This window comes from Mirounga angustirostris, unplaced genomic scaffold (genome assembly GCF_029215605.1).
Source record: "Mirounga angustirostris isolate CCGP_5_RB_7025 unplaced genomic scaffold, mMirAng1.0.hap1 SCAF_4, whole genome shotgun sequence".
Classification (NCBI taxonomy): Eukaryota; Metazoa; Chordata; class Mammalia; order Carnivora; family Phocidae; genus Mirounga; species Mirounga angustirostris.
The window spans coordinates 91,719,064-91,742,743 of record NW_026991712.1 but is presented as its reverse complement, the minus strand read 5'-3'; the positions used below and the strand labels follow the sequence as shown (position 1 = coordinate 91,742,743).

The window sequence follows — 23,680 nt, the reverse complement described above, 5'->3', positions numbered from 1 at the left end:
AAGGGATTTTCTTTTATTTTGACACCAAGGTTTTTTCTTTTTTTTTTAAGATTTTATTTAGAGATAGAGTGTGCGCGAGCGTGTGTGAGCAGGGGGAGGAGCAGAGGAAAAAGGACAAGCAGACTCCGCACTGAACACGGAGCCCGACATGGGGCCCGATCCCACGACCCTGAGCTGAAACCAAGAGTCGGACGCTTAAGCGACTAAGCCATCCAGGCACCCTGACACCAAGTTTTAATTAATGTTCACATATAGTGGTTTCCCAGCATACAATTGTAGGATTTCCAATGGAAGACAAAATACAATACCAGAGAGTAACCAAACTGAATTCCCTCAGCAGAATTCATTAAGAAAAGTAATTCTGCAAAAAAGAGAAAACAGAGTGATGTCATGGCTATAATATTTTAGTACCAACTGCCAATTCAAATGGTTTCTTTCAGAGTTTCATCTGTGCACTATTCTTTGCAACCAACCAGGATGTCATGAACCTAACTTTTAGTGAAAACCCTTTAACTGGGGAGAATGACATCTGGGGCATTAAAATTCCCAACATGGAAACACAATAAGAACAAACAGCGTCATCCTTTTTCTCACCACTGTATTCTCTTTTATATAGCACAGGGTCTCCTACAAAATCACTAAAAATTTTGCTGAATTAATAAATAACCTGATGAATTTATTTCAATGCAGAGGTTTCTTTAGGCTTCTAATGGAGAAGAATTGAACTGTAAATGAACCAAGAAAAAAAAGACAGTCTTGATATATCTATCAGAGGATATTCCTTAGGTTTCAAATGAAATAAATTTTGGTAATAGTTTAATAAGTAGGAAAGAGTTTGGTACTAAGGACTTAGAGTTACATTTATTAGATTTGTTCTTGGCCCATATATGCTGCAAAAGTATACAAGCCATTGATTTCCCAAATGCTCAGAAAGTGTGTGAGCAAAGGCCACAACTGTTTATATGTATTTTTTTTTTAATGAGATGCTACAGTTTTACTATCAGATTTAAGGTGCAATAAGTCAAATAGGCCTTATATAAGTTGACTTGTCCATCTTTGTTTTCCATTTCACTTGTGCTAATTCAATTCTTAGAAATTGCTTCATCTAAGTCCCTTAGGCCACTGTTGATTTTCACCTGCTCTTACTACAATTACTGCTCAAAGTTAACACCTCTAGGGTAAATCGAGTGATTTATCAAGTGATTTAGCTTGGGAAACAGAGATGGTGAGACTGGTAGAACTGGGATCAAAAAACAGTCTTCTGGACTCCTTTTTCAGATGCTTTTCTATAAAATGTTGCTTCCTCTTTGAATTCTGACCTATATGATTACTTTAATAAGAAATAGAGACATAAAAAAAGACTTAGCTCAAGGTATGGGATGATGGGGCAAGGACTAAGGAATCAGAGAATGTCAAGACCTGCCAAGAGCTTTGCCAAAAAGAATTACACAAAGGCAGGAACTTTGCTTTGGTAAGGCACCATTCAGAATATATGCAGAGTATCGATAACATATGAGTTTCCTACTGAAGTAGTTCTAACCTCAAGCATAATTGAATTATGTAGTATAACAGAGAAGTTACTAGACTTGGGAGTCAGGAATCTACATAACCTTGAGAACATGATAAACTTCTGAGCTTCTTTATTTGTAAAATGGACACCTGAAACACAGGGCTGTTGAGGAAACAAAATGGAACTTCTTTATGCCTTTTTAAAACACGTATTTCTTAAGCAAGTATCATAGGTAAAGCATTCCTGACATATGAAAGCACTGGAAATGCAAAGATGAAAAGATTTCTGCTCTTCAAGAAGCTCAGTCTAATATATATAAATCATAACTATAAAATATTAAATTTACTATAAGATCCTTGACTTCTAAATCTTAAGTCTTAGAAGTAGCTAATTATTAAATAAGATTACTTATGTCATAACTGACCTTAAATTCTAGGCTATAGACTTATAGGCTAATAATAATTTTATACATTGGAATATCTCTGTAATTTTTTGGTGGATGTAAGACTTTCAGCTCCTCCTCTTTAAATTCTAGAGATAGAAAGGGGTCTTAAAGATCATTTGGTGTAGTTTTCCTCTTCAATGAGGAGTATCTGCAACAGATGGTCATTTAGCTTCCGCATTAATATTCCCAGTGACAAGAAGTTCACTTAAAATACCTTTCCATTACAGAGTCCTATCTCAAGTGGGACCAAGTCTCTTTCTTTGTGACATAGTCTTTGACCTGCCTTCTACCATTGGAGGTCTTATCTACAATCCTTACCAGAATCTATGAGCTTCCTGAAATTGCACACAAATTCCCTCTATATGTACATTCCTCTGGGGAAAGGGTCCACAGCTTTCCTTCAGCAGATGCTCAATGTAATTTACGATGGCTCCCAAAATGGTTCAGAACACTGCTCTCAAAATGTAGCACAGAATAAGCTCACAATGAGACTCCTTTAGACATTCGAAGATGAGAACCATATATGCTGAAACAATGCATGGTCTTCTTTAGGAGAAATACCACTAATGTTTCAAACTGTTTGCTCTCCAGTTTGTCAGTGTCTCATATTAGACAGGACACCCAGAACTACATACAGATGCGCAGATGTGGTCTGAACCTGCATATAATACAGTGAGATCATGGGTTCTCTCGAGCTAAACATCCTATTTTTATATCACATATATGACATTCTGTCTCATTATGATTGAGCCCAGTCTTTTTTAAACCTCAATGCAAGGATTTATACTCAAGTAGCACCTGTGAAAGCTGCTGTTTCAACTACAAAGTGCTATATAAATATTATATTATGAAATCTCTTTTGGATTCATTGTTACAGCCTGTTATAATTATTCTGAATATTGATTCAAATACCCAATGCGTTGGCCATAGTTCTTGGCCTGGTATCATTTCCCAATTTAATAGGCAAGTCTGTAGGAGAAAAGAGGAGAAAACGTCAACCTGAGAAAGTAAATCGAGCTCAGCAACTTAATACAAAGTTCTTTCCAGGATGCCATGATCTGTTCATCAAGAGATCTTCTTCAGCTATAACTACTTAACTAGTTACAAAAAAAATCTGTGTAAGACTCAATTTATGTACAGCATCCCAATCCTACTTACAAAGTGCTCAATGTATGCACAGCATCTCCAATGTTACTTACGAAGTGCTATGTGTGTTGCATCCTCTAAAGGATAACCTCGTTTTGCAGAATTGATGACACAGAATCCCACAGAAGACATTGATTGCTCTCTGCAATCAAACAGAAAACACAAACCACCAACATCCATAATACATACATATGTAAATAATTTAAAAATGCAGCTCAACTTCTCTTTCCCTGCCCCCTCAACAAATCTATTATAACAGGTAATCCACTTGCACTTTTTAATAATTACATCAATATTATAATTGTACCATTTGGGGGAAATATATTCCAAGTAAAGACTGAGTAAAATGGGAACAGGTTAAATTCTTTAGTCACCCAAATCCACTCCTTTTATCCTGCTAAGGTGTGAAGATAATTAATTTTATCTTCAGAGTCCTCTAATGTGATTTAAATCCCTCAAAACTGACTTCCACAGCTAGGTTTCATTCTGAAGCTGGGGCCTTTCACAGTATACGGCATGCTGCTTCCAGGAAGTGAGTAAGCCGTACTTGGCCAGCTGAAGCACGTTTCTGTAGCAGCTGTACAGGGAACTCTCAGCAGCTGTGCGGTAGCGGCTCTTGTATTTAGGTCCCACCGTGTGAATGATGAACCGGGCAGCTAGATTAAATCCTTTTGTCAGTTTGGCTTCACCTGTCCGGCAACCTGGGAACAATGGAGCGCACGTAAGTCATGGAGGTGTCAAGAAAAAAAAACAAAGTCAACAGAACAAGGCATGAAACAGAAAAGTAGTAAGAATTTTGAGAAATTTCAATGAAAAATATGGATTGAACACAAACATTTATCTCTGTTCCCAAAATGACAGTGAAGCAATACAATAGGTATAAAAAACAGAGACAAAGAGAATGGGAGAGGGCACGAAGCAGATAGGCATCATCAGAATTTTGGAAGGCAGAAAGTCAGTGGCCTCGAAATAACTCATTTAGCAAGCAGAGAAACCTAACTGCTCGTAGAAATAGGGTCACCAATATGAAGCAAGCTGGTCTGTACTGAAAGGCAGTGTTGGATTCAAGATAAACTGCTTTGATTCAAATCTTGAGTCTTCCACCTTCCTGCTGTGCCACATGGGCAGGTGCTTGGCCTCTCCATGCCTCGTTTTCCTATTTAATGGGAATACTACTGGTACTTACTTCACAGGTCTAAATGAGTTAATACATGCAAAGTACATACATGCATTATCTATTATTCTTATTGTTATTATTATTACAGAACAGTAGAAAGGCTCAAAAAGTGGAAACCTACGTACTTCTAAAAGCTATGACGTGAAGTGGGACTAAAGAGAGGAGGCTGAGTTAAATTTGCATAGAAACAGTCAAATCTGCAACAACCTTTTCCTCAGCCAGCACAGCGAGGTGATGATTTATCACCATAGCAGCAGGAAGGTTTACTCTCTAGAGATGCTGAACTAGAGTTTCTGGACCCCAGAACCTCAGGCATGGCTGAAAAGACGGGATTTAGTTAAAGTGTTACACTCAACAGTGATAGCTCTAGCCCTCTGCTCCTAATTGGCTTCTGAAACACAGACACCCACACTTACACCCCTGAAAGATTCCTTTCCAGGAAACTAAGAGGCCCAAACCAAAGGACTCACAGATTGTGACAACTAAACAACAGGGCTCCTGCTCATCCTCTGCTTCTAGATCCACCAAGCAGTAACTCTTGCCCACGCACACAAAGCTTCCCTTCACTTTCTCAGTTCCTCCCTCATAAATACAATTGGCACACTGACACTCAAGGATCACCAAGAAGCGAGCAAAGCCTCTGGCCACAGGGGCGTCAAAGCAATGCTCAAAAAAGAGAGAATGCAACTCCCAATACCATAATCACTACTGTCAGAGAGGTAAGAGAAGATATAGTATCTCTGAAACAAAACCAGAATGTTGTAAGAAAGAAATATTCAGAGAACAGGAAAAAGTGCTTATACAATTTATAGCCAAGTAAAAAACATGATAGCAGTAACAAAAAGTTCAACTGGTGGGTTAAAGCTAAAGTTAAGGAAATCTTCCAGAAAATAAAAAGCTGGAAAATAAATAATACATGAAAATTGGAGGATTAAACAAGGAGGTACAACATCCAATAGAATTTCTTCAAAGAGAGAACAGAGAATACAGAGGGAAGGAAATTAGGAAAGAAATAAAACAAGAAATTTTCTGGAACTGAAAGATAAGTTTCTAGACCAAGGAGCCCACGGGATACCCAAACCACACCAAGGCACCTCACTATGAAATTGAGAACACCCGAAATAAGACGAGATCATAAAGTTTCCAGAGAAAAAACCAGTAACATACAAAGAATCAGGAATAAGAATAGCATCCGATTTTTTTTTTTTTTAGCATCCGATTTTTTAAGAGCAATAATAAAAATTGGGAGCAATGCCTTAAAAAACCTGGAAAATGATTAACAACTTAGAGTTTCATTTCCAACCAAACTTCTAATTAAGTATGAAGGTAGAAGATCTCAGCAATTTTGCCCCCATCCATCCTCAGAAATCTGGTAGATTTACTCACAAAAATTAAGGAGTATATCACAGAAGAGAAAGGCATGAGATCTAGAAAATGAGGGGATCCAATCCACTAAATAGAAAAAAGGATTTCCTAGGATGTTAACTGTACAACAGGCATAAAGAACAGTCTAGAGAGGAAAGAGGATGGGGGATTCCAGGAGGGACCTTATCAAGAAAAAAATGGAGCTGAAAGATAAACAGAAGTTTTGACTTTACTGAGAGGTTTACACTTAAAGTCTGGGATTGAATCAATAAGTTAATTAATTAGAAAATTAAGTAATCAGATCAATAACTTAGAGGAAAATAATTGTACAAAAAGAACACTAATCAGTTTTGTAATCAGTGGCGAGTAATATTTATACATTCATAATGTTAATGCTGAATGCGGATTTAATAAAAATTTGACAGGCCAATCTGGGAAGGTGGTGAAGAAGGAAGAAAATGTGAGTGTTTTATGTACAGGCAAATGAGGGGAGTGGATGAACAAGAGTTTAATCTTTAATTTCCACAATAAGAAGTAAACAGGGGAAAAAAAATCAATACAATAGTTGTAGCATATTATATGGAAACAGAAGGTAAATAAAATAAGGAACTTAAAGGTTTGAAAGTAGATGCCCCTGGAGAACAGAATCAAGGCAGGAAAGGGAAAGGCAGAGAACTGTAGCTTTCCTTTGTACATAAAATTCTTTAACTTTTAAAACCACATATACGTTGATCCATGAAAAGCCATAAGCACAAAGTGACACTCAAAAAAGAGAAAGGCTTTTGGAAAACCCTCATTTGGCACCACTTGAGGCAGCTATTAAACCAATTCTTTATTTTGAAAAATGGTAATTAAAAGAAGTAAGCATTTACCCTGCCCTCTTACAGAAACTGTAATCCAGAGTAACCACATGTCAGTTATTGAGGAAAGACTCTACAGGAATGTAACCATGGATATAAGGACAGGTTTTAGAAAAATACAACTTCACAATCTTAATGAAATTACTGACTCAGACAAGGACTATATAAATAGTTGCTAAAACCATTATGTGAACGTGTGACAGAGAACTGGACATTCATAGAGCTTAAATAACCCCATATTGATTACTTTTCAGTCACAAAGGGTAAAACAACTGCATAAATAGAAGAATCAAGTTGTCATCACTCTATAACAGAGAACCATCTTAGTGTTAGTAATGGTTCACTAATGGGTCAATCAGATTTTATATATCTTCCAATACGATACATTAAGTATACAATACAATAATCACCTATGGAATGCTTAAGACAAACCTGATTCCATTAGATATAACTTCTAGGTTATAGGAGATACAAGGGATAAAGCAACAAACCAAATGGCACCTCAGGGTAATGAGATAAATCCAGAAGGTGGGCCATCTTGGAAAACATTTTGGCCTAGTACTCAACAAGTCAGTGTCATAAAAAGGGAACTGAGTTGGATGAAAAAAAATTTTTTTAAGATACAACAATTAGAAGTATGACCCTGGATTGGATATTAGTTTGGACAAACTAGCTGCAGAGGGCATTTCAGGGTCAACTGGAAATTTAAAATATGATTTGGGTATTAGATGAAGTAATTTCTGAAACCAAAGGGTGGGATTCATTTGCTGAAGAAAGCAGAATGCAGAACAGTATGTGTACAATTATCTTATCGTAGATAAGGACTGTATACATATAATTATTTTATGCTGGTAACAAAATATTTAAGGATGTATGCATATGCCCACATATACCTACAGAAAGATCCAGAAGAATATGTACTATAGGACTAGTACTGGTGATCTTTGTGTGGTGGAAATGTTAAGTTTTCATTTATTTTGTAGCTTCTGTGCATATAATTTCTACAATTTACATTTATTGCTACTGTAAGTAGAAAACAATTATTCAAAAGAAATGATATATATATTAAAAAAATAAAGCAAGCAAGCAAACATGTATTTGGGCAATCAGTTTGCAGAATCAATCCTGAAGATCTCTGAGGGCAGACTACAGAAACAGAAAAGAATTGCTAAGTGTTCAAGATACTCTGGTTTTGGGAATCCCACCTTTCCTTTAATAATTGTTAACCAAAACTCAGAACTCTAGAGACTAGACTTAGGCTAAGTACTGTTGCATTGCTTCCTCATCTTCCATTTGTTCTCTCTAAACCGATTTCTTCTAACCCAAACCCAAATCCTGACATGATTATGAACAGTTAAAACACAGTCCTGAAAGTATTTTTTTTTTTTATTTTATTTTTTTAAAGATTTTTATTTATTTATTCATGAGAGACAGAGAGAGAGAGGCAGAGGGAGAAGCAGGCTCCCAAGGAGCAGAGAGCCCGATGCGGGACTCGATCCCAGGACCCTGGGATCATGACCTGAGCCGAAGGCAGACGCTTAACCATCTGAGCCACCCAGGCGCCCTGAAAGTATTTTTAATTCCTGTAAAACAAATACAAATTTACTGAGTAAGTTCAAGTTCACTCCAGCCATAACTCTGTCCAGTGCATCTTTTACCCTGACTACATCCTCTGCTAAGGAGCACCTGCTGCAATGATAACCTGAATATACCTGAGTACTAAAGATTAGTTAGGGCTCTTCAACTTCACTTACTTCTCTCTAAATCCCAACATCCACAGTAAGAAATACAAAAGCTGTCTTAATGTTTATAGCAAAGAGTCCTATTCATAAACTTAGCAATCAAAAAATGTAGTATATGTCTTCCCATCCTAGCAAACCTGCACATTTAATACCAAGTGATGGAACATTTAAGCAGCAAAACTATACAGTGATCCTGATGGGAGAAGAAAGTATTTTTCTCATTTTGCACAAGGAGATACTTACAGTGTTTAATATTTAAGTACTTAATTACATGTATTCTTGCCCAGAAACAAGTAAGCGAATTATCAGATGTTATTCTGACCCTAAGGCTGAACATCATTTATCAATCTCTCTCTTATCACACATTCTTTACCAAAACAACAGCCCCACACAGCTTTAGGTTCATAAAATTCCTAAATTCAAAGACTGGATAGAAGACTGAGATACAAGCACACAAATTTTTTTTTTTTTTTAATTTGGGTATAATACGCCAAATCTGCCCATTCCATTTTTAGGAAGCTCTATTTCTTAGAAAATTTTCTCTAAATGAACTGAAATGAAGTTTTATGTATCTTCCCACCAAGGATTCTAGGAACACAATGAAATTATGTCTCCACTCTCTTCAGTATGAAACTTTTTCAAATGTTTGGGGAATACAATCATGTTTCCCTCAAATCTTCTCTGTGCCAACCCTAGCCCTTTAAACTATACCTTCAAATGATACGGTTTCCACAGTGTATACCATGCTCATCATTTTCCTTTAGGTGTCCCCCAGTTTATCATCACTCTTAAAAAGTAGTAATAAAAATAAGATGAATACTGACTGTATACTACAGGTCCTACCAAGACAGAATAAAGGACAGACATTCTTGACTCTGATGCTATACTTCTTCCCCCCACCCCCACCAGCTCTATTGAGGCATAATCAACACATAACACTGTATAAGTTTAAAGTGTATAACTTGATAATTTAAGTATACATTGAGAAGTAATTACCACAATAAGGTCAGTTAACACATCTACCACCTAAAATAACTACCTTTTTCTTTTAACAAGAACATTTAAGATCTACTTTCTTAGCAACTTTCAAGTATATAACACAGTATTGTTAATTATAATCACCAAGTTGTACATTATATCCTCAGAATTTAATCATGTTATAGCTGGAAATTTGTTTCCTTTGACCAACATCTCATTTCCCTTACTCTCCGGCAACCACTATTCTCCTGTTTCTATGACTTCAGCTTTTTTTAGGTTCCACATATAAGTGAGGTCATGTAATATTTGTCTGTCTTATTTCACTTAGCATACGTAATACCATCAAGTACTATGCATGTTGTCACAAATGACAGGACTTCCTTCTTTCTTATGGCTGAATAATATCCCATTGTGTGTATGTGTATTTTATACCATATAATGTGTACACACTTGTGTATGTGTGTGTATATATATACACACACACATATGTGTAGATAAATGAATAAAGAAAATGTGTTTGATCCTTTTAATGTACTGTTGAATTTGGTTTGCTAGTATTCTGTTGAAAATTTTTGCATCCACATTCATCAGGCATATAGGACTGTAGTTTTCTTGCAGTGTTTTTACCTGGCTTTGGTATTAGGGTAATGCTAGTTTTGTAAAATGAGTTTAGAAGTGTTCTTTCCTCTTCAATTCTTGGAAAAATTTGAGGAGAATTGTTATTCTTTTTAAATGTATGATAGAATTCACCAGTGAAACCCTCAAGTCTTAGGCTTATCTTTGTTGGGAGGCTTTTGATTACTGATTCAATCTCCTCACTCCTTTTGGTCTGTTTAGATTTTGTTTCTTCACGATTTAGTCTTGGCAGGCTGTATGTTTCCAGGAATTTATCCATTTCTTCTAGGTTGTCCAATATGTTGGCATATAATTGTTCACAGCAGTCTCCCATGATCCTTTGTATTTCTGTGGTGTCAGCTGTAATAATATCTCATTCATTTATACTTTTATTTGACTGCTTTCTTCTGGTTAGTCTAGCTAAAGGTCTATCAATTTTATCTTTTTTAAAATCAACTTTTTCGGGCGCCTGGGTGGCTCAGTTGGTTAAGCGACTGCCTTCGGCTCAGGTCATGATCCTGCAGTCCCGGGATCGAGTCCCACATCGGGCTCCCTGCTCGGCAGGGAGTCTGCTTCTCCCTCTCCCACTCCCCGTTCGTGTTCCCTCTCTCGCTGTGTTTTTCTCTGTCAAATAAATAAATAAAATCTTTAAAAAATAAAAAAAAATAAAAAATAAAATAAAATCAACTTTTTCATTGATTTTTTTACGAATTCTTTCTAGTCTCTATTTTATTAAATTTCTGCTCTAGATTTTATTATTTCCTACCCTCTGTTAATTCTGGGCTTACATTATTCTTCATTTTCTAATTCCTTGAGGTTTAAAGTTAGGATGTTTATTTGAGACCTTTCTTTTCTCTTAATATGTGGGCATTAATTGCTATGAATTTCTGTCTTAGAACTGTTTTTGTTGCATCCCATAAATTTTGGTATATTGTATTTTCTTTTTTTTTGAGATACTTTCTGATTTTCCTTTTGATTTCTTCTTGACCCACTGATTGTTCAGGAATGTATTAATTTCTATGTACTAGTGAATTTTTAAAATTTTCCTTCTATTACTGATTTCTAGTTTCACACCATTGTGGTCAGAGAAAATACCTGATATGATATCAATCTTCTTAAATTTGATAGGTGGCCCAATATATGATCTATCCTGGAGAATGTTCTGTGTGCGCCTGAGAAAAATGTGTATTTGGTGTTGTTGGATGGAATGTTCTGTATATGTCTATTAGGTCCATTTGGTCTATAGTATAATTCAGGCCCTCTGTTTCCTTATTAATTTTGTCTGGATGATCTATCCAGTGTTGAAAAGTGGTATTCTGTGGTCCCCAAGTATTACTGTATTGCTGTCTGTTTCTCCATTTAGGTCAATTAATATTACTTTAAATATTTATTTAGGTGCTTCAATGTTAGGTACATACATATTTACAACTGTTACATCCCTTTGATGAACTGACCCCTTCATTACCATATAGTTACCTTCTCTACCTCTTGTGACCAATTTTGACTGAAAGTATATTTTACCTGGCGTAAGTATAGCCACTCCTGCTCTCTTTTGGTTTCCATTTGCACAGAATATCTTTTACCATCCCTTCACTTTCAGCCTATGCGTGTCATTAAAAAGCTAAAGTGAATCTCTTATAGACACTATACTGTTGGATCTGTTTTTTTTAATCCAACAACCACTCTGTGTCTTTTGACTGGAGAATTTAGTCCTTTTATGCTTAAAGTAATTATTGCTAGGTAAAGAATTACTATGGCCCTTTTGTTAATTGCTTCCTGGGTTTTTGTTTTTTTTTTTTTTTAAGTTCCTTTGTTCCTCTCTTGCGGTCTTCCTTTGTGATTTGCTTTTCTTACTGGTATGCTTTAATTTCTTTCTCTTTATCTTTTGTATATCTATTAAAGGTTTTTTTCTTTGTGGATACCATTAGGCTTACATAAAACATCTTATATACATAATAGTCTATTTTAAGCTGATAACAAATTACCTTCCTCTATGATGCTGTATTTCTAGTGATATAATCTGATGTTAGTGTTCTCAGTAGAAATGAGACATTATCACCGCTGAGTCTAGTTAGTTAAAATCCCAGAAAATTTCTAGTCATTCATCTGCTACTTAAAGGATGCCTCCACTATTCTTGTTACAGAACACATGGAGACCAATAAGACATACAGTCTCTGTCCTCATGGAGGCCAAAGTTTAATGGGAACATTGTCATCAGGTAAACAATTTATGAAATTACAATTGTGATAAGAGCCCTAAAAAGAAGTACTACAGGCTAGGAGCATATATCATGGGGAGACTGGCCAATTCTGAAGTAAACAGAACAGTGCTTTGAGGAAGAGATATAAGCAAAGACTTAAGAATAAGAGTTAAAAACTGAGAGAAAGAGCAAAGTATATGCGAAATTGAAAAGGAGCTAAACATAGCAACTGGAGATCAGTTTGGTTCAATGTTAAGGAAGGGAACAGGGGCTGTGAAAGGAGCCTGGAGGCAAGTGACTGAGACCTTGCAAGTCCTTGGGGAATCAGCTTAAGGAGTTTGCATTTTAAGTGTAATGGGAGGGCTACGTGGTTCAAAGCAGAGAAGCAATAAGAAGGGATTTACAATTTAAAAAGCAATGCTTCCTGTATATGGAAAAGAGATTTAGGTAAAGAAGAATGACCAGCTGAAAGGGAAGCCATGGCTATAGTCCACAGAGGGGATGACGGCACGATAGGCAAATTTGGAGCCAGTGGTGATAAAGAGATTCAAGATACATTTATGGCATGATGACAAACTTTATGTGGCAGATAAGGAGGAGGAAAGCGTTAACCCTGAAGCTTTTTGCATGAAAAATGAAAAATGGACTGAATGATAATGCCATTTTACCAACAGTAAATACTTTCTTATATAATAAGGGTTGTCAAACTGGGCTTCCCCATCCTGAATTTGGATAATTAAGGTTTTAAACTTATTGCAAGACTTTTATATTCATCCTTGTCAAATTTTTTTTTTTTTTTTTTTTTTGGCTCATACTTCCAGTCAGTTCAGAATATTTAAAATTCTTTGGTCTAACACCCAAAATCTCCTTATTAACTCCTCTCAGCTTTCTATCACACAGAAAATTTGGGAAGTCACACTTTGTAATCACTTATGAAGTTGTTACTGAAGATGCCCGCAGGTTGGCACTGACTTATCAAACAACTGAGGCCTATAGCTAACGCCAGCAATTACACTAAACACTTAGAATGTGCCTAGCGCTTAATGTTCATTATTTAATTTGGTTTTCATGATATTGTTTCCATCCTCAAATACTCACTGAGCCCTTTTATGTGTAGGAAACTGCCCATTTTAGAGAGAAGGAAACTCAGGCCCAGAGGTGAAGTTAATTGGTTTTACATTACACCGTTAGTGAAGGGCAGAGTTATAACGTGCACTCCTGCTCAGAGGCTCTCAAACACATGCTGTTAAATTCTGAGGTTTCATTTGTATCCTTGTATTAAATTTTATTACTTCCTTTTTCTTATCCCCAAGTCCAGCTCTAAGGTATGAGAATACACACACACACATACACACGCACAGGCCATAAGGAATTTTTCCAGACAAGCTTCTCTATTACCTTTATCAAAGAACTTCTCAGTATTATCTGTACTACATTTTCTAATTTCTACATGTTCTTCATGGTATCATGTTTTTAGGTTGAGGGCTTTTTTTCCCCTCCTTCTGCCATCATAGAGTTCAGCTTCTTGATCAGATAATGTAATTCTTCTCTATCCCCTCTTTCATAGAGTCAGCATTATTATGTATTCCTGTTCAAATTCTAATATCCTTATTAGGTTAGAAACCAGTTTTCATTGTTAAATGGTAGAGGTCAAAGAAATCAAGATTTTATACAGGTGAGATTTGTTGTTTACATTTTAAGAAACATTGCTGTATTTCATAAATACTTCTTATAAAATGGGATGACTGAATTTCACAATATTCTATTTGGGCTCAAATAACAGTAACCTGGTTTGTCAGGTTGGTAATTTAAGAAAATGAATGCAGATAAAGTAAATAAGATGCTGAACTAATAGAACTCTTCCTGTCCCCATTTCCAATGAAATATTCTCAGAAGAATGTTCTGGTTAAGAAAAAAGGAGCAAGTACAAAATTAATTGAGAATATATTTTGCTCTTACAATGCATTTTGGTTTTATCAATAAGTTAATTACGTTTCCAAAGTGCAACAACTGCCTTCCACGAGGTATATGAAAAATTCTCTATCAATATCAAATCATGATAAAATTTTTCAGTTTAGAGAAAGGATAAGTTGTTTCACAGGGCTTATTAGTGCAAGAAAAATATACAGCCAAGAAAACACTACCAAAGATTTAACTGGCTATAGTGGTTGTCATTTTCAAATTCGAGAACATGACAGGAGTTTACTGAGAGTAAAGTCTCAGTGTTCTGCTTCTAACACAATGTGGGGTTTTCAAAAGCTGTGTTTATGAAGTTTAAACAATAACAAAACAGCTACATCTACTTAGTATTCTCACTAAAAGCAAAATATGCTTCTTCAAATATCAAAAATAAACGTTTCCTAAGCAATAATATACCTAGGAAACCTCACTCACCCTTAAGTTTCTGGAGGTCCTCCTTCAAATCAGGTCCTGCAAGCATGAAGATACTCTCTGACACAGGGTTCTTATCTGTAAGATTTTCATTGCTGGTATTCACAATGGCTGTACAGTTCAGTAATGCCACATCTCCTTTCCTGAGGAAATGATAAACAAATGAACAAGTGGGGAAGAGGAGGGAGATAAGAAAGCTAACTGCTAATTCTTTCAAAATATTCTATCCTCACTCCCCTTACAACGTTGGTTTGGTAGCTCACAAGCTTAAGCAACAGTAGAAAAGTAGTTCTGGACTCAGGAAGACTAATCTGGCATCTTAGAACTTCAGTGCAAATGCTACAACCCTGAAACCCACAGAACCCTCACGTTACTCCTTTGCTTCTGCATTTCTCTTTCACTGTAATAGAATGCTTATATAGCTAAAAGTGGTTGCTTTCAAGAGTTTACCACAGCAGCATTATTTATGATAGCCAGAAAGTGTCAACTACCCAAATGTCTATCAACTAATGAATTGATAAAGTGATAAATGTGATAGGTATATCCATACAATGGAATATTACTTGGCCATAGAAAGGAATGAAGTACTGATTCACACTCCAACATGGATGAACCTTCAAAATGTTACACTAAGTCAAAATTGATTCCATTTACATGAAATGTCCAGAATATACAAATCTATACACAGAGAAAGTAGATTAGTGGTTGGCTACAGCTGAGAGATGGGTGAAATGGGGAATGACTGCTAGTGGGAACAGGACTTTGGGGTGATGAAAATGTTCTAAAATTGACTGTGGCGATGGTCATACAACTTCATAAATATACGAAAAATTATGGACTTATACAATTTAAACAGGTGAATTGTGTGATATATGAATTATACCTCAATAAAGCTTTTTTTTTTTAAAGGTATTACTACTAATAGTAATATCTTGATTGTGGTGATCAAAGTGAGAGAGCAGGTTCATGGATACATACATGTCAAAATTCACCAAACTGTACACTTTAAAAATGTGCAGTTTATTGTTATGTCAACAATACCTCAATAAAACGTAAGTATAAGCAAAATAATATATCAACAATGCTAGGGCTTACAAAGAAGAGTTTTGAAGAAATTATGGGAAAAAAAAGTTTAGAAGAAATTATCAGAGTGTTATTACATCATGATATGATTTAATCAAAGAATTACCAAAGAACCACTTTCCCATTGATATTCTTATTGTAAAGAAAAGGTGATCTAATAGTGTTTTCCTGAAACGTTTCAGCTGCAGTATCAGAAGTATCTAATTCATCTTCCCATGAGTCGCCCCAGCTTCGTAGTGTATCCACATCCACAAACTGGGAAGGTGCACCCAAGGGATCCATGGAATGGGAACTTCAGCTTGTCTTTCCCCAAATTCCTCAGCAATTCAATATTCACGGCAGACTTTAGCTTAAAAGAAAAGAAAGAACTGTTTTAATAGAGAAGTACAGATACTATTTTACGTCTTAGATCAAAAAAACAAATCTCTACTGTGAAATGCTCTAATAGGACATTGTATGATTAGTCACTTAAAATACTCCATAAAAACCAATATGTAACAAAGAATTGCAGTAGCTTCTCTAAAACAGGAAGAAAGGGAGATTATTTCAGCACAAATTCTTTTCAAAGAATCACAGCCATTAAAATAACCACATGGCCCACCAGTTCTACTTCCCATAAACACAGGACAATTCATTCAACATTCACTGAATGTCTGCTATTGGGGGAGGGGAGCTTGCTAGGTGCTGCAACAGATATAAAGATAAATAATATGGACAATTTAAAGAGTTCAATCAAAAAAAGTAAAGAGTTCAGTCAAATAATAATACGGAGATAAGATCTTACTCAATGATAACTGAAAAGACAAAATGAGAAGCAGGGAGGTTCCTGCAATCAAGTAGTAAGAGACAATAAAAGTTTAAATTTAGTGGGAGAAGCCGATGGAGAAGAAGGCATGGATTTGAGAGGCAACATATAAAGGGAGAATTAACAGGATTAGACAATTTATAAGATGTGGCATGAGACACTGATGTAGTAGGATATTGGCTGTACGGAAATACAGAAATTAGAAGAGGAGGGTGATAGGAAGACACACAGTATCAAGTATTACAAAGAGAAGTAAGGATATTTAATTTGCCAAGAAGTCAGATAGCTGTTTCAGTAAAATGTAGATTCATTCATTCACAAATCTTTGTAAGCATCTATTATGTGTCAGGTACTGTTCTAGGCACTGGGGATACACTGGTGAATAAGACAGAGCAAGTCCGTGCACTTACTGAGCTAATGTTTCCTGGAGAGGAGATGATAAACAATAACCAAACAAGCAAGCAGGTATCCAACAGAATGACTGGAAGCAGTAAGTATTATGAGAAAAAAGGTGCTATTTGAGTAGAGAGCTAAACAAAGTGAGAGATCAGGCCATATGAAGCCCTGCAGAGTGTTTCAGACAGAGGAAATAGTAAGAGAAAAGGCCCAAAGGGCAGGAAGGAGCTTGGTGTATCCCAGGAAGGGCGAGGAAACTGATCTGGATAGAACAGAATAAGCTTAGGTAATGAGTGGTAGGTGATGAGGTTGATGGGAGAGGGAAAGGCTGGATGATGCAGTGTGTAAGCCCTGATAAGAAGGTTTGGTCTTATTGTAAATATGGGGGGAAGCTGTTACAGGATCTTGATAGGGGGAATGACTTAATATAAATAACACTTGGTCAGATTACTCTAGCTACAGTGAAATCCAGTAGGGGTGAGAGTACAACCAGAGATGTGCAGAAAATGACTGTAGATTTAGGTGAGACGGTGACGAAGGTGAGGAGAAATGGTTGGATTTGGAATGTATTTTGAAGGTAGAGTCAACAAGACTTGCTAAATGAATATGAATGGTGAGGGAAAAGAACAGAATCAAAGGTAAGGTAACTCCTAGATTTCTTGCTTGAGCAACTGAGTAGATGCTAATTCTATTTACAGGGAAGGGGGAGGCTGGAGTAGGCTGTGCGGCACAGTGACAATCAAGGTCATTCTTCCTCCTGTGTTTTTGCATGTGTGAAGTTTGAGATGCCCCTCATTTGGCCAAGTATTGATGTCAGACATGCAATTGGCTATATGAGGCTAGAGCTCAGAGGAGAGGTCGGGCCACACACATAAATATGGAAGACTCAGCCTTTGGGTGGTATTTAAGGCTACGGGAACTGGATATGATTACCAAGAGACACAATGCAAGTGGAGAAAAGAGACTGGAGGGCTGAGTCCTAAGGCAAAACTTACAGGCTGGAAAAGAGGACAAGTCAAAAAAAAATGAGCTAAAGAGGACTGATAAGACAGGAAGTAACACCAGGAAAGTATGGCAGCCTAAAAGCAAAGTGAAGAAAGTATTTTGAGCAGTGCTTGAGAAGGATCAGTAAATGCTACTGAAATGTTGAGTAACAGGACTGTCGATTGATCAGTGTGGGTTTGCTAAGGTAGAGATCATCACCGGTAACACCGAGCAGACAGATGATCAGGAATGAAAGCTGGCATGTGAACTTCCTGTTAAGAGAAGTTTTTCTGTGTGATCCTGTCTGTTGTTAGAGGCAAGGAGAACAAATACACCTTTCTACATCTAATTCCTTGGTGTTTCTTGCTGAGAAATGTGAGATACTAAGTGGAATGAACCATGGATCAGGCACAATATGTTAATTCCTGCACCAGCAACCGTGCAGCAGGAAATGTGATCATTTATTTAACAATTTCTGAAAGGCCTTAGAAATTATACCATGATAAAACTGTATAAGTGGATTATTCTTATTTGATACAAAAAAACTCTTTTGAAATTATTTTGAAATAAAGAAACTAATTTTATCTAGAAGTTGGTGTTTAGTCCATCCAATTGGCCTTTGAAACTAGAGGCAACCACGAGATCTGTTGATTTGTTAAAAAGTATTCAAACCTGAGCTGGACAAGCTGAATAGAGGACAGATAGAGACTACATTCATTTTTCATGGCTAAACTGCCTGAAGCTCAATGGAATGACACTTCACAGAAATTCATACTTTAAAAAATTATTCACAGATTTTTGAGGACAATGACTCATGCTAAAACTTTAAAAAAATATATTTTATTTATTTATTTGAGAGAGAGAGAGCATGAGAGACAGAGCACGAGCAGGGGGGAAGGGCAGAGGGAGAAGGAGAAACAGATTCCTGCTGAGGAGGGAGCCCGATGCGGAACTCAATCCCAGCACCCTGGGATCATGACCTGAGCCGAAGGCAGACGCTTAAACAACTGAGCCACCCAGGCACCCCATGTTAAAACTTTTTAACTATAATATAAAAAATTCCATTAAACATTAAATTTTGTTTTCATTTTGCAAACTCAAGTGCTAACTTTCAGGACAAAATTACTTTTTTAAATAACTTTTCTAAGTAATACTCACAGGACATTTAAGAAAAAAAAGTTAAGAAAGGAAAAACTCCCAAATTTTAATAGAGTTCCTATCTTTTTTCTATGATAGGTGAAATCATACTGTAGGTACAATTTTGAATCCGGCTTCTTTAGTATTTTGAGATAAATATTTCCACATGCAATTATACTGTGGGAGAGAGGAAGGGTGGTGCAATGTGAGAGCTGGGGTTCTGTTATCAGCAGGCCTAAGTTTAGGTCTAGGACCTAAAAGCTAGGTTATCCTTGACTATAAGCCAGGGTTTCCTTATTTCAAAAATAAGAATAATACACTCCTAGGGTTATTGTGAGGATTAAGTGATATAATCTGGCACAAAGCAAAACACAATAAAAGTTGTTATAGCTTTCTCAGAGCCAATGTGGAAGTCACCTACACCGCTGTTGAGATAAAGGTATGTCTCCGTGTATGACAGAGACTAGAACACTTGCTGTCAAAGACTCTAATGAGCACCAAAAACCAAACACAAATTGCTGAATTAAGATACAGTTATTTATCTCAATGTCTGCCCTTGAAATGACTTGTTAATCCCTAATACCTAGATCAATCCAACATCTGTTTTCTCTAATTCTGCTCTTATGCGACTAGGGAAAAAAAAAAACCAATCAGTAATTATCCTGTCTGCTGCCAAGACAAATGCATGTTTTTCAATGTCAGCTGGGCCCTCCATCAACACCATTAGGAAACTGTTTTAAGAATTCTTGGGTGACTCTCTATGCTATACATATAGCATCTGTGGTTAACATCCTCCAAGATGTCCTTCAATGATACCTGCTTCCTGATATCTATGCCCCTGTATAGCTGCCTCCTACAGAGAATAGGGCTGACCCATGTAACCAACAGGATACCGCAGAAATGACAGTATATGACTTCCAAGGATGAGTCATAAAAGATATTGTGCTCTTTCTTGGAGTGCTTGCTCTGGGGAAATTAGCTCACATGATGTGGGACACTCAAGCAGCCCATGAGAGGTCCCCATGGGAAGAACCTGAGGGTTCCTGCCAACAACCAGCATCAATGCCCAGGCAGGTGAAGGAATCACCTTGGATCTTCTAGCCTTAGTTGGGCTTCAAATGACTTCAGCCCAGCTGATATCCTGACTGCAACCTCATGAGAAACCCTCATGAGCCAGAACCACAAAACTAAGCTGCTACCGAATTCCTGACCCATAGAAATTGCAAGATAATAAATGCTTATTTGTTCCACGCATTCATTTATTCAAGCATTATTAGGTACGGAGACTCTAATGGAAGAAACAGACTCATAAAAATCACACAAATATACATAATCACAGAAATAAATACATAGTTAAAATCTGTGAGAAGTGTTCTGTAAAGAAGAACAAGGTGGAAAGTTAATTTAGATTTGGAGAAGCAGAGAATGTCTCTTCCACAAAGTGACAGTTAAGACCAAAAGTAGAAGAGTTTTACAGAGGTAAGAGCACATCTGGGAGCCACACTTTAAACCTGCCAAACTGCCTTCATTTACGCATTTTACTCCACTTCACCAGCTCTCTTATAAGAGAATGTTGTAACTCTCCCTTCACTATATCTACTCTCTCCTTCCCCTTGGTTCTCTTATTCTCAAAAAACTCTCCTACCCCATTTCTTCTTCAGACACCAATGAAAACTCCTCATTCCACCATTTAACATTAAAGCATAATTTGTTTTGCAGCTCTATTTCCTTTTCTCCCATTTATTCAACCTACTGCAGTTTTGCTTCCATCTCTGTTAACAATGCTGAAACTGCTCTTTCAATGTCTAGCAATGATTGACCAAATGTCCAAATGTCAAATCCAGGAACTAATCAAATTTTAGTTGCATTAACTACTGATCATTCTTTCTCTGAAATTCTATTATCTTCTTTGACAGTACACTACTGGTGGTTCTCCTGTATCTCTAATCACATCTTGTCTGCATAATTTGTGGGCCCTTCTTCCCAGATCTTAAAAGTCATTGTGACCCATAAGATATTGGGTACTTAATGAGTAATAAATACAGTTCAGGGCTCTCGAAGTTTAATGGCATTATATAGAAAGTGTCATGACATTTAATAAAGGGAAAATTCTTTTTCAGCTCCATCTATAAGCTGAAATTGATTCTTCTCACCAAAAAGAGATTTAAATCTCCCCTCGTCTCCAACACAGCAAAGCCAAGCTAGGCAGGAAAATTTGATCTCTGATGCTTAAGGTATAGTGGTTCTTAACATTCTTGGGGTCACAGACCCTTTGAGAATCACCTAAGAGGTCAGGACCTTTTTACCATCCAAAATGTGAGCACATGATGAGCTCATACAAGCAGAGTTACAAATAAATTTGAGAAGGTTCCCAGACTCAGATTAAGAATCCCAATGATAGAAAGAAGACAGAGTGCTCAGGTGAGGGAGGGGGGAAAAGCTACAGTAATCTATAGCTAAAGCAAGACTTTCCACTGAATATCAGTTAATCAGTTCTGTACTTTGAACAGGTTCAAAAGCAAACACTAAACCTTAGTATTAAAGGCTCCTGAGACAAGACATCTATGTCCAAGATCAAAAAATCTACATGAGACAATCAGAAGATTCCAGAATAGATCATATCTATTTCCTTAGCCATACTATGTTAAGGGTTACCTTCAGTATCTTCATGATTGAAGACCTAAAGACAAAAAGAACTCTCTATATATCCTTTATAATCCAAACCCGTAATGAGTATAAACCATTCTCATTACCCTGCGGCTTGTCTTTTTTCTCAAATATTGTAAACATTTAGGTTAAGTACTCATTTTTTTTTTTTTTTTTAAACAAATCTCTCAGTCTTTTAGTTTAAGAAGTCCTCTAGGGGTGCCTGCGTGGCTCAGTCGTTAAGCGTCTGCCTTCAGCTCAGGTCATGATCCCAGCGTCCTGGAATCTAGCCCCGCATAGGGCTCCCTGCTCAGCAGAGAGCCTGCTTCTCCCTCTCCCACTCCCCCTGCTGGTGTTCCCTCTCTCATTGTGTCTCTGTCAAATAAATAAAATCTTTAAAAAAATAAAAAATAAAAAAAGAAGTCCTCTAAATAATTCTTTATATGAATAATTGGATTGGCTAGAGAGGTTAGATTTTTATTGTTCAAGACTAAGCAGAGTCAGACAGAATACCCTGGATCACGGTCTCAGTATAACCTGGTTTTTGTTTGGATAAAAAGAAAATGGTATCATTTAATAGAAAAGCAGGAACTTTAAATCTGTTTGCTTGTTCTTCAAAATGCTTACATTGGTTAGACAGGCCTGGATAAAAGTATAAAGAGATAAATTACAGGTTTACCATTCTTTATGCCGTGTATTTCAATATTTAAAACTTCAGGGCACATTAGATATTTATGTATAATACTCCATCCCAACATCAAATCTATTATAATATTTAAAAATCATCCTATGCAAATGGAAATAACCTTTTTTAAAGTTACTTAGGTGGAAAAAACAAATTGAAGCAGCTAGATATGTCAACAATAAATACAGTAAAACAAAAATATTTCTAAGCAATATCAATGGTCTAGGTCAAATTTAACACGGTCATTCAAGAACATCCAGAGCACAGGCCCCAATGGTGAGTCTGTAGTACCACCTTCATATTAAAAGAAGTTTACTACGTCTTAATTATAAGTATTAATAAATTGAACAATTTGAAACTTAAATTAGAAATTAGGGTTATACTTTTTAAAAACTGTATGATTTGGGAATTTTATAAGATGCATTATCTTGGTACATAGGTGCTCTTACACCAACTCTTATTAAAATTATTTTTTCCATTTGTGATTGTCCCTTCCCATAATATTTCATAACATTAAAAGGAATTTTTTTAAGTAAAATCATGACTCATTCAAATATAAAAACAAAAATGTGTTCAACATTTTATTTAACTCAGAGAGAACCCGTCAGGTGACAGATAAAAGGAATCCCAAAATTGAACACATTAATAGATCAGAAATACTGAAATGAATGTACAAGAAGGCAACTTCCACTGAATCTCTAAGAGGACAGAATCTGCACATCTATAGACAAAAAATATTTAGTACTGACATTAGTTATCTATAGTTCACAGAGTTGTAAAATTGCTTTCTTGGAACAGCTTTCTAGATAGAATCTAGATTATGCAGTTTTCTACTGAAGCACACGTTTTTTCCCTATATTTATATAATGCACATCTCCTATGGGAGATATTAACCATACACACCCACCTAAACGCTCCCTTCCTCAGGAAACTTACTGAAACAATAGTCTGTTGCCACAATTTCCTCCCTTCCCATTCATCCAACCCACAGTAATCTTGTTTCAAAACACCTACATCTACCTACAGTCTCATCATATCCATTCGCTACTACTGCAATTTTCTTGACTATGGAAGACTGGCTGCACGTCTTAAGAACTCAAGAAACGAGAAAAAAAAGAAAAGAAAAACTCAAGAAACGTCTGAAAATAACGAGATAATTTAGATAAAAGTCTAATTTCTAGGTTGGCTGCAGATATCTTGCTCAATAATTGAAGGCAGAGGCTTATTTCTTTTGTACAGCTATATGTTAGCTTTAATTTTCCACAACTACAGACATCGGAACTCATTTTTGAACATTTCTATGCAGCCCAAGAATAGAAGCGGACAGAGCTGCAAGAGAGAAAAGCTAATTTCTACCTGGTGACAGAGCACCCAAACCTCAATTACCAAGGAAGGAGGAGTCAGCCCTGGTCACTTCCCCCTCAAGTGGCCAGGGAGCGGAAACACAAAGCCAGACCAATGTCACTCCAGGGACTGCGGGGATCCAGACGACTCAGCATCTTGGGCTTAGCGCC

The 23,680-nt window shown here is 36.5% G+C and overlaps 1 protein-coding gene across 7 annotated transcripts in view; it reads right to left on the bottom strand.

Annotated features, from left to right (window-relative positions):
* GDAP2 (ganglioside induced differentiation associated protein 2) overlaps positions 1 to 23,680 on the bottom strand; it is an 85,296-nt gene that overhangs the window by 61,049 nt on the left and 567 nt on the right. For 6 of the 7 annotated variants that reach the window (XR_010410757.1, XR_010410759.1, XR_010410760.1 and 3 more), the window contains exons 2-6: positions 15,620 to 15,862; positions 14,434 to 14,573; positions 3,649 to 3,802; positions 3,155 to 3,243; positions 2,868 to 2,924 (exon numbers count right to left, since the gene is read on the bottom strand). Coding sequence is in view for 3 of the 7 variants with exons in the window: in XM_064588563.1 (XP_064444633.1) it covers positions 2,868 to 2,924; positions 3,155 to 3,243; positions 3,649 to 3,802; positions 14,434 to 14,573; positions 15,620 to 15,795 (616 nt within the window). In the remaining 4 variants the exon portion in view is untranslated. The remainder of the gene's footprint in view (positions 1 to 2,867; positions 2,925 to 3,154; positions 3,244 to 3,648; positions 3,803 to 14,433; positions 14,574 to 15,619; positions 15,863 to 23,680) is intronic. The other variant, XM_045896858.3, reaches the window with a different exon arrangement.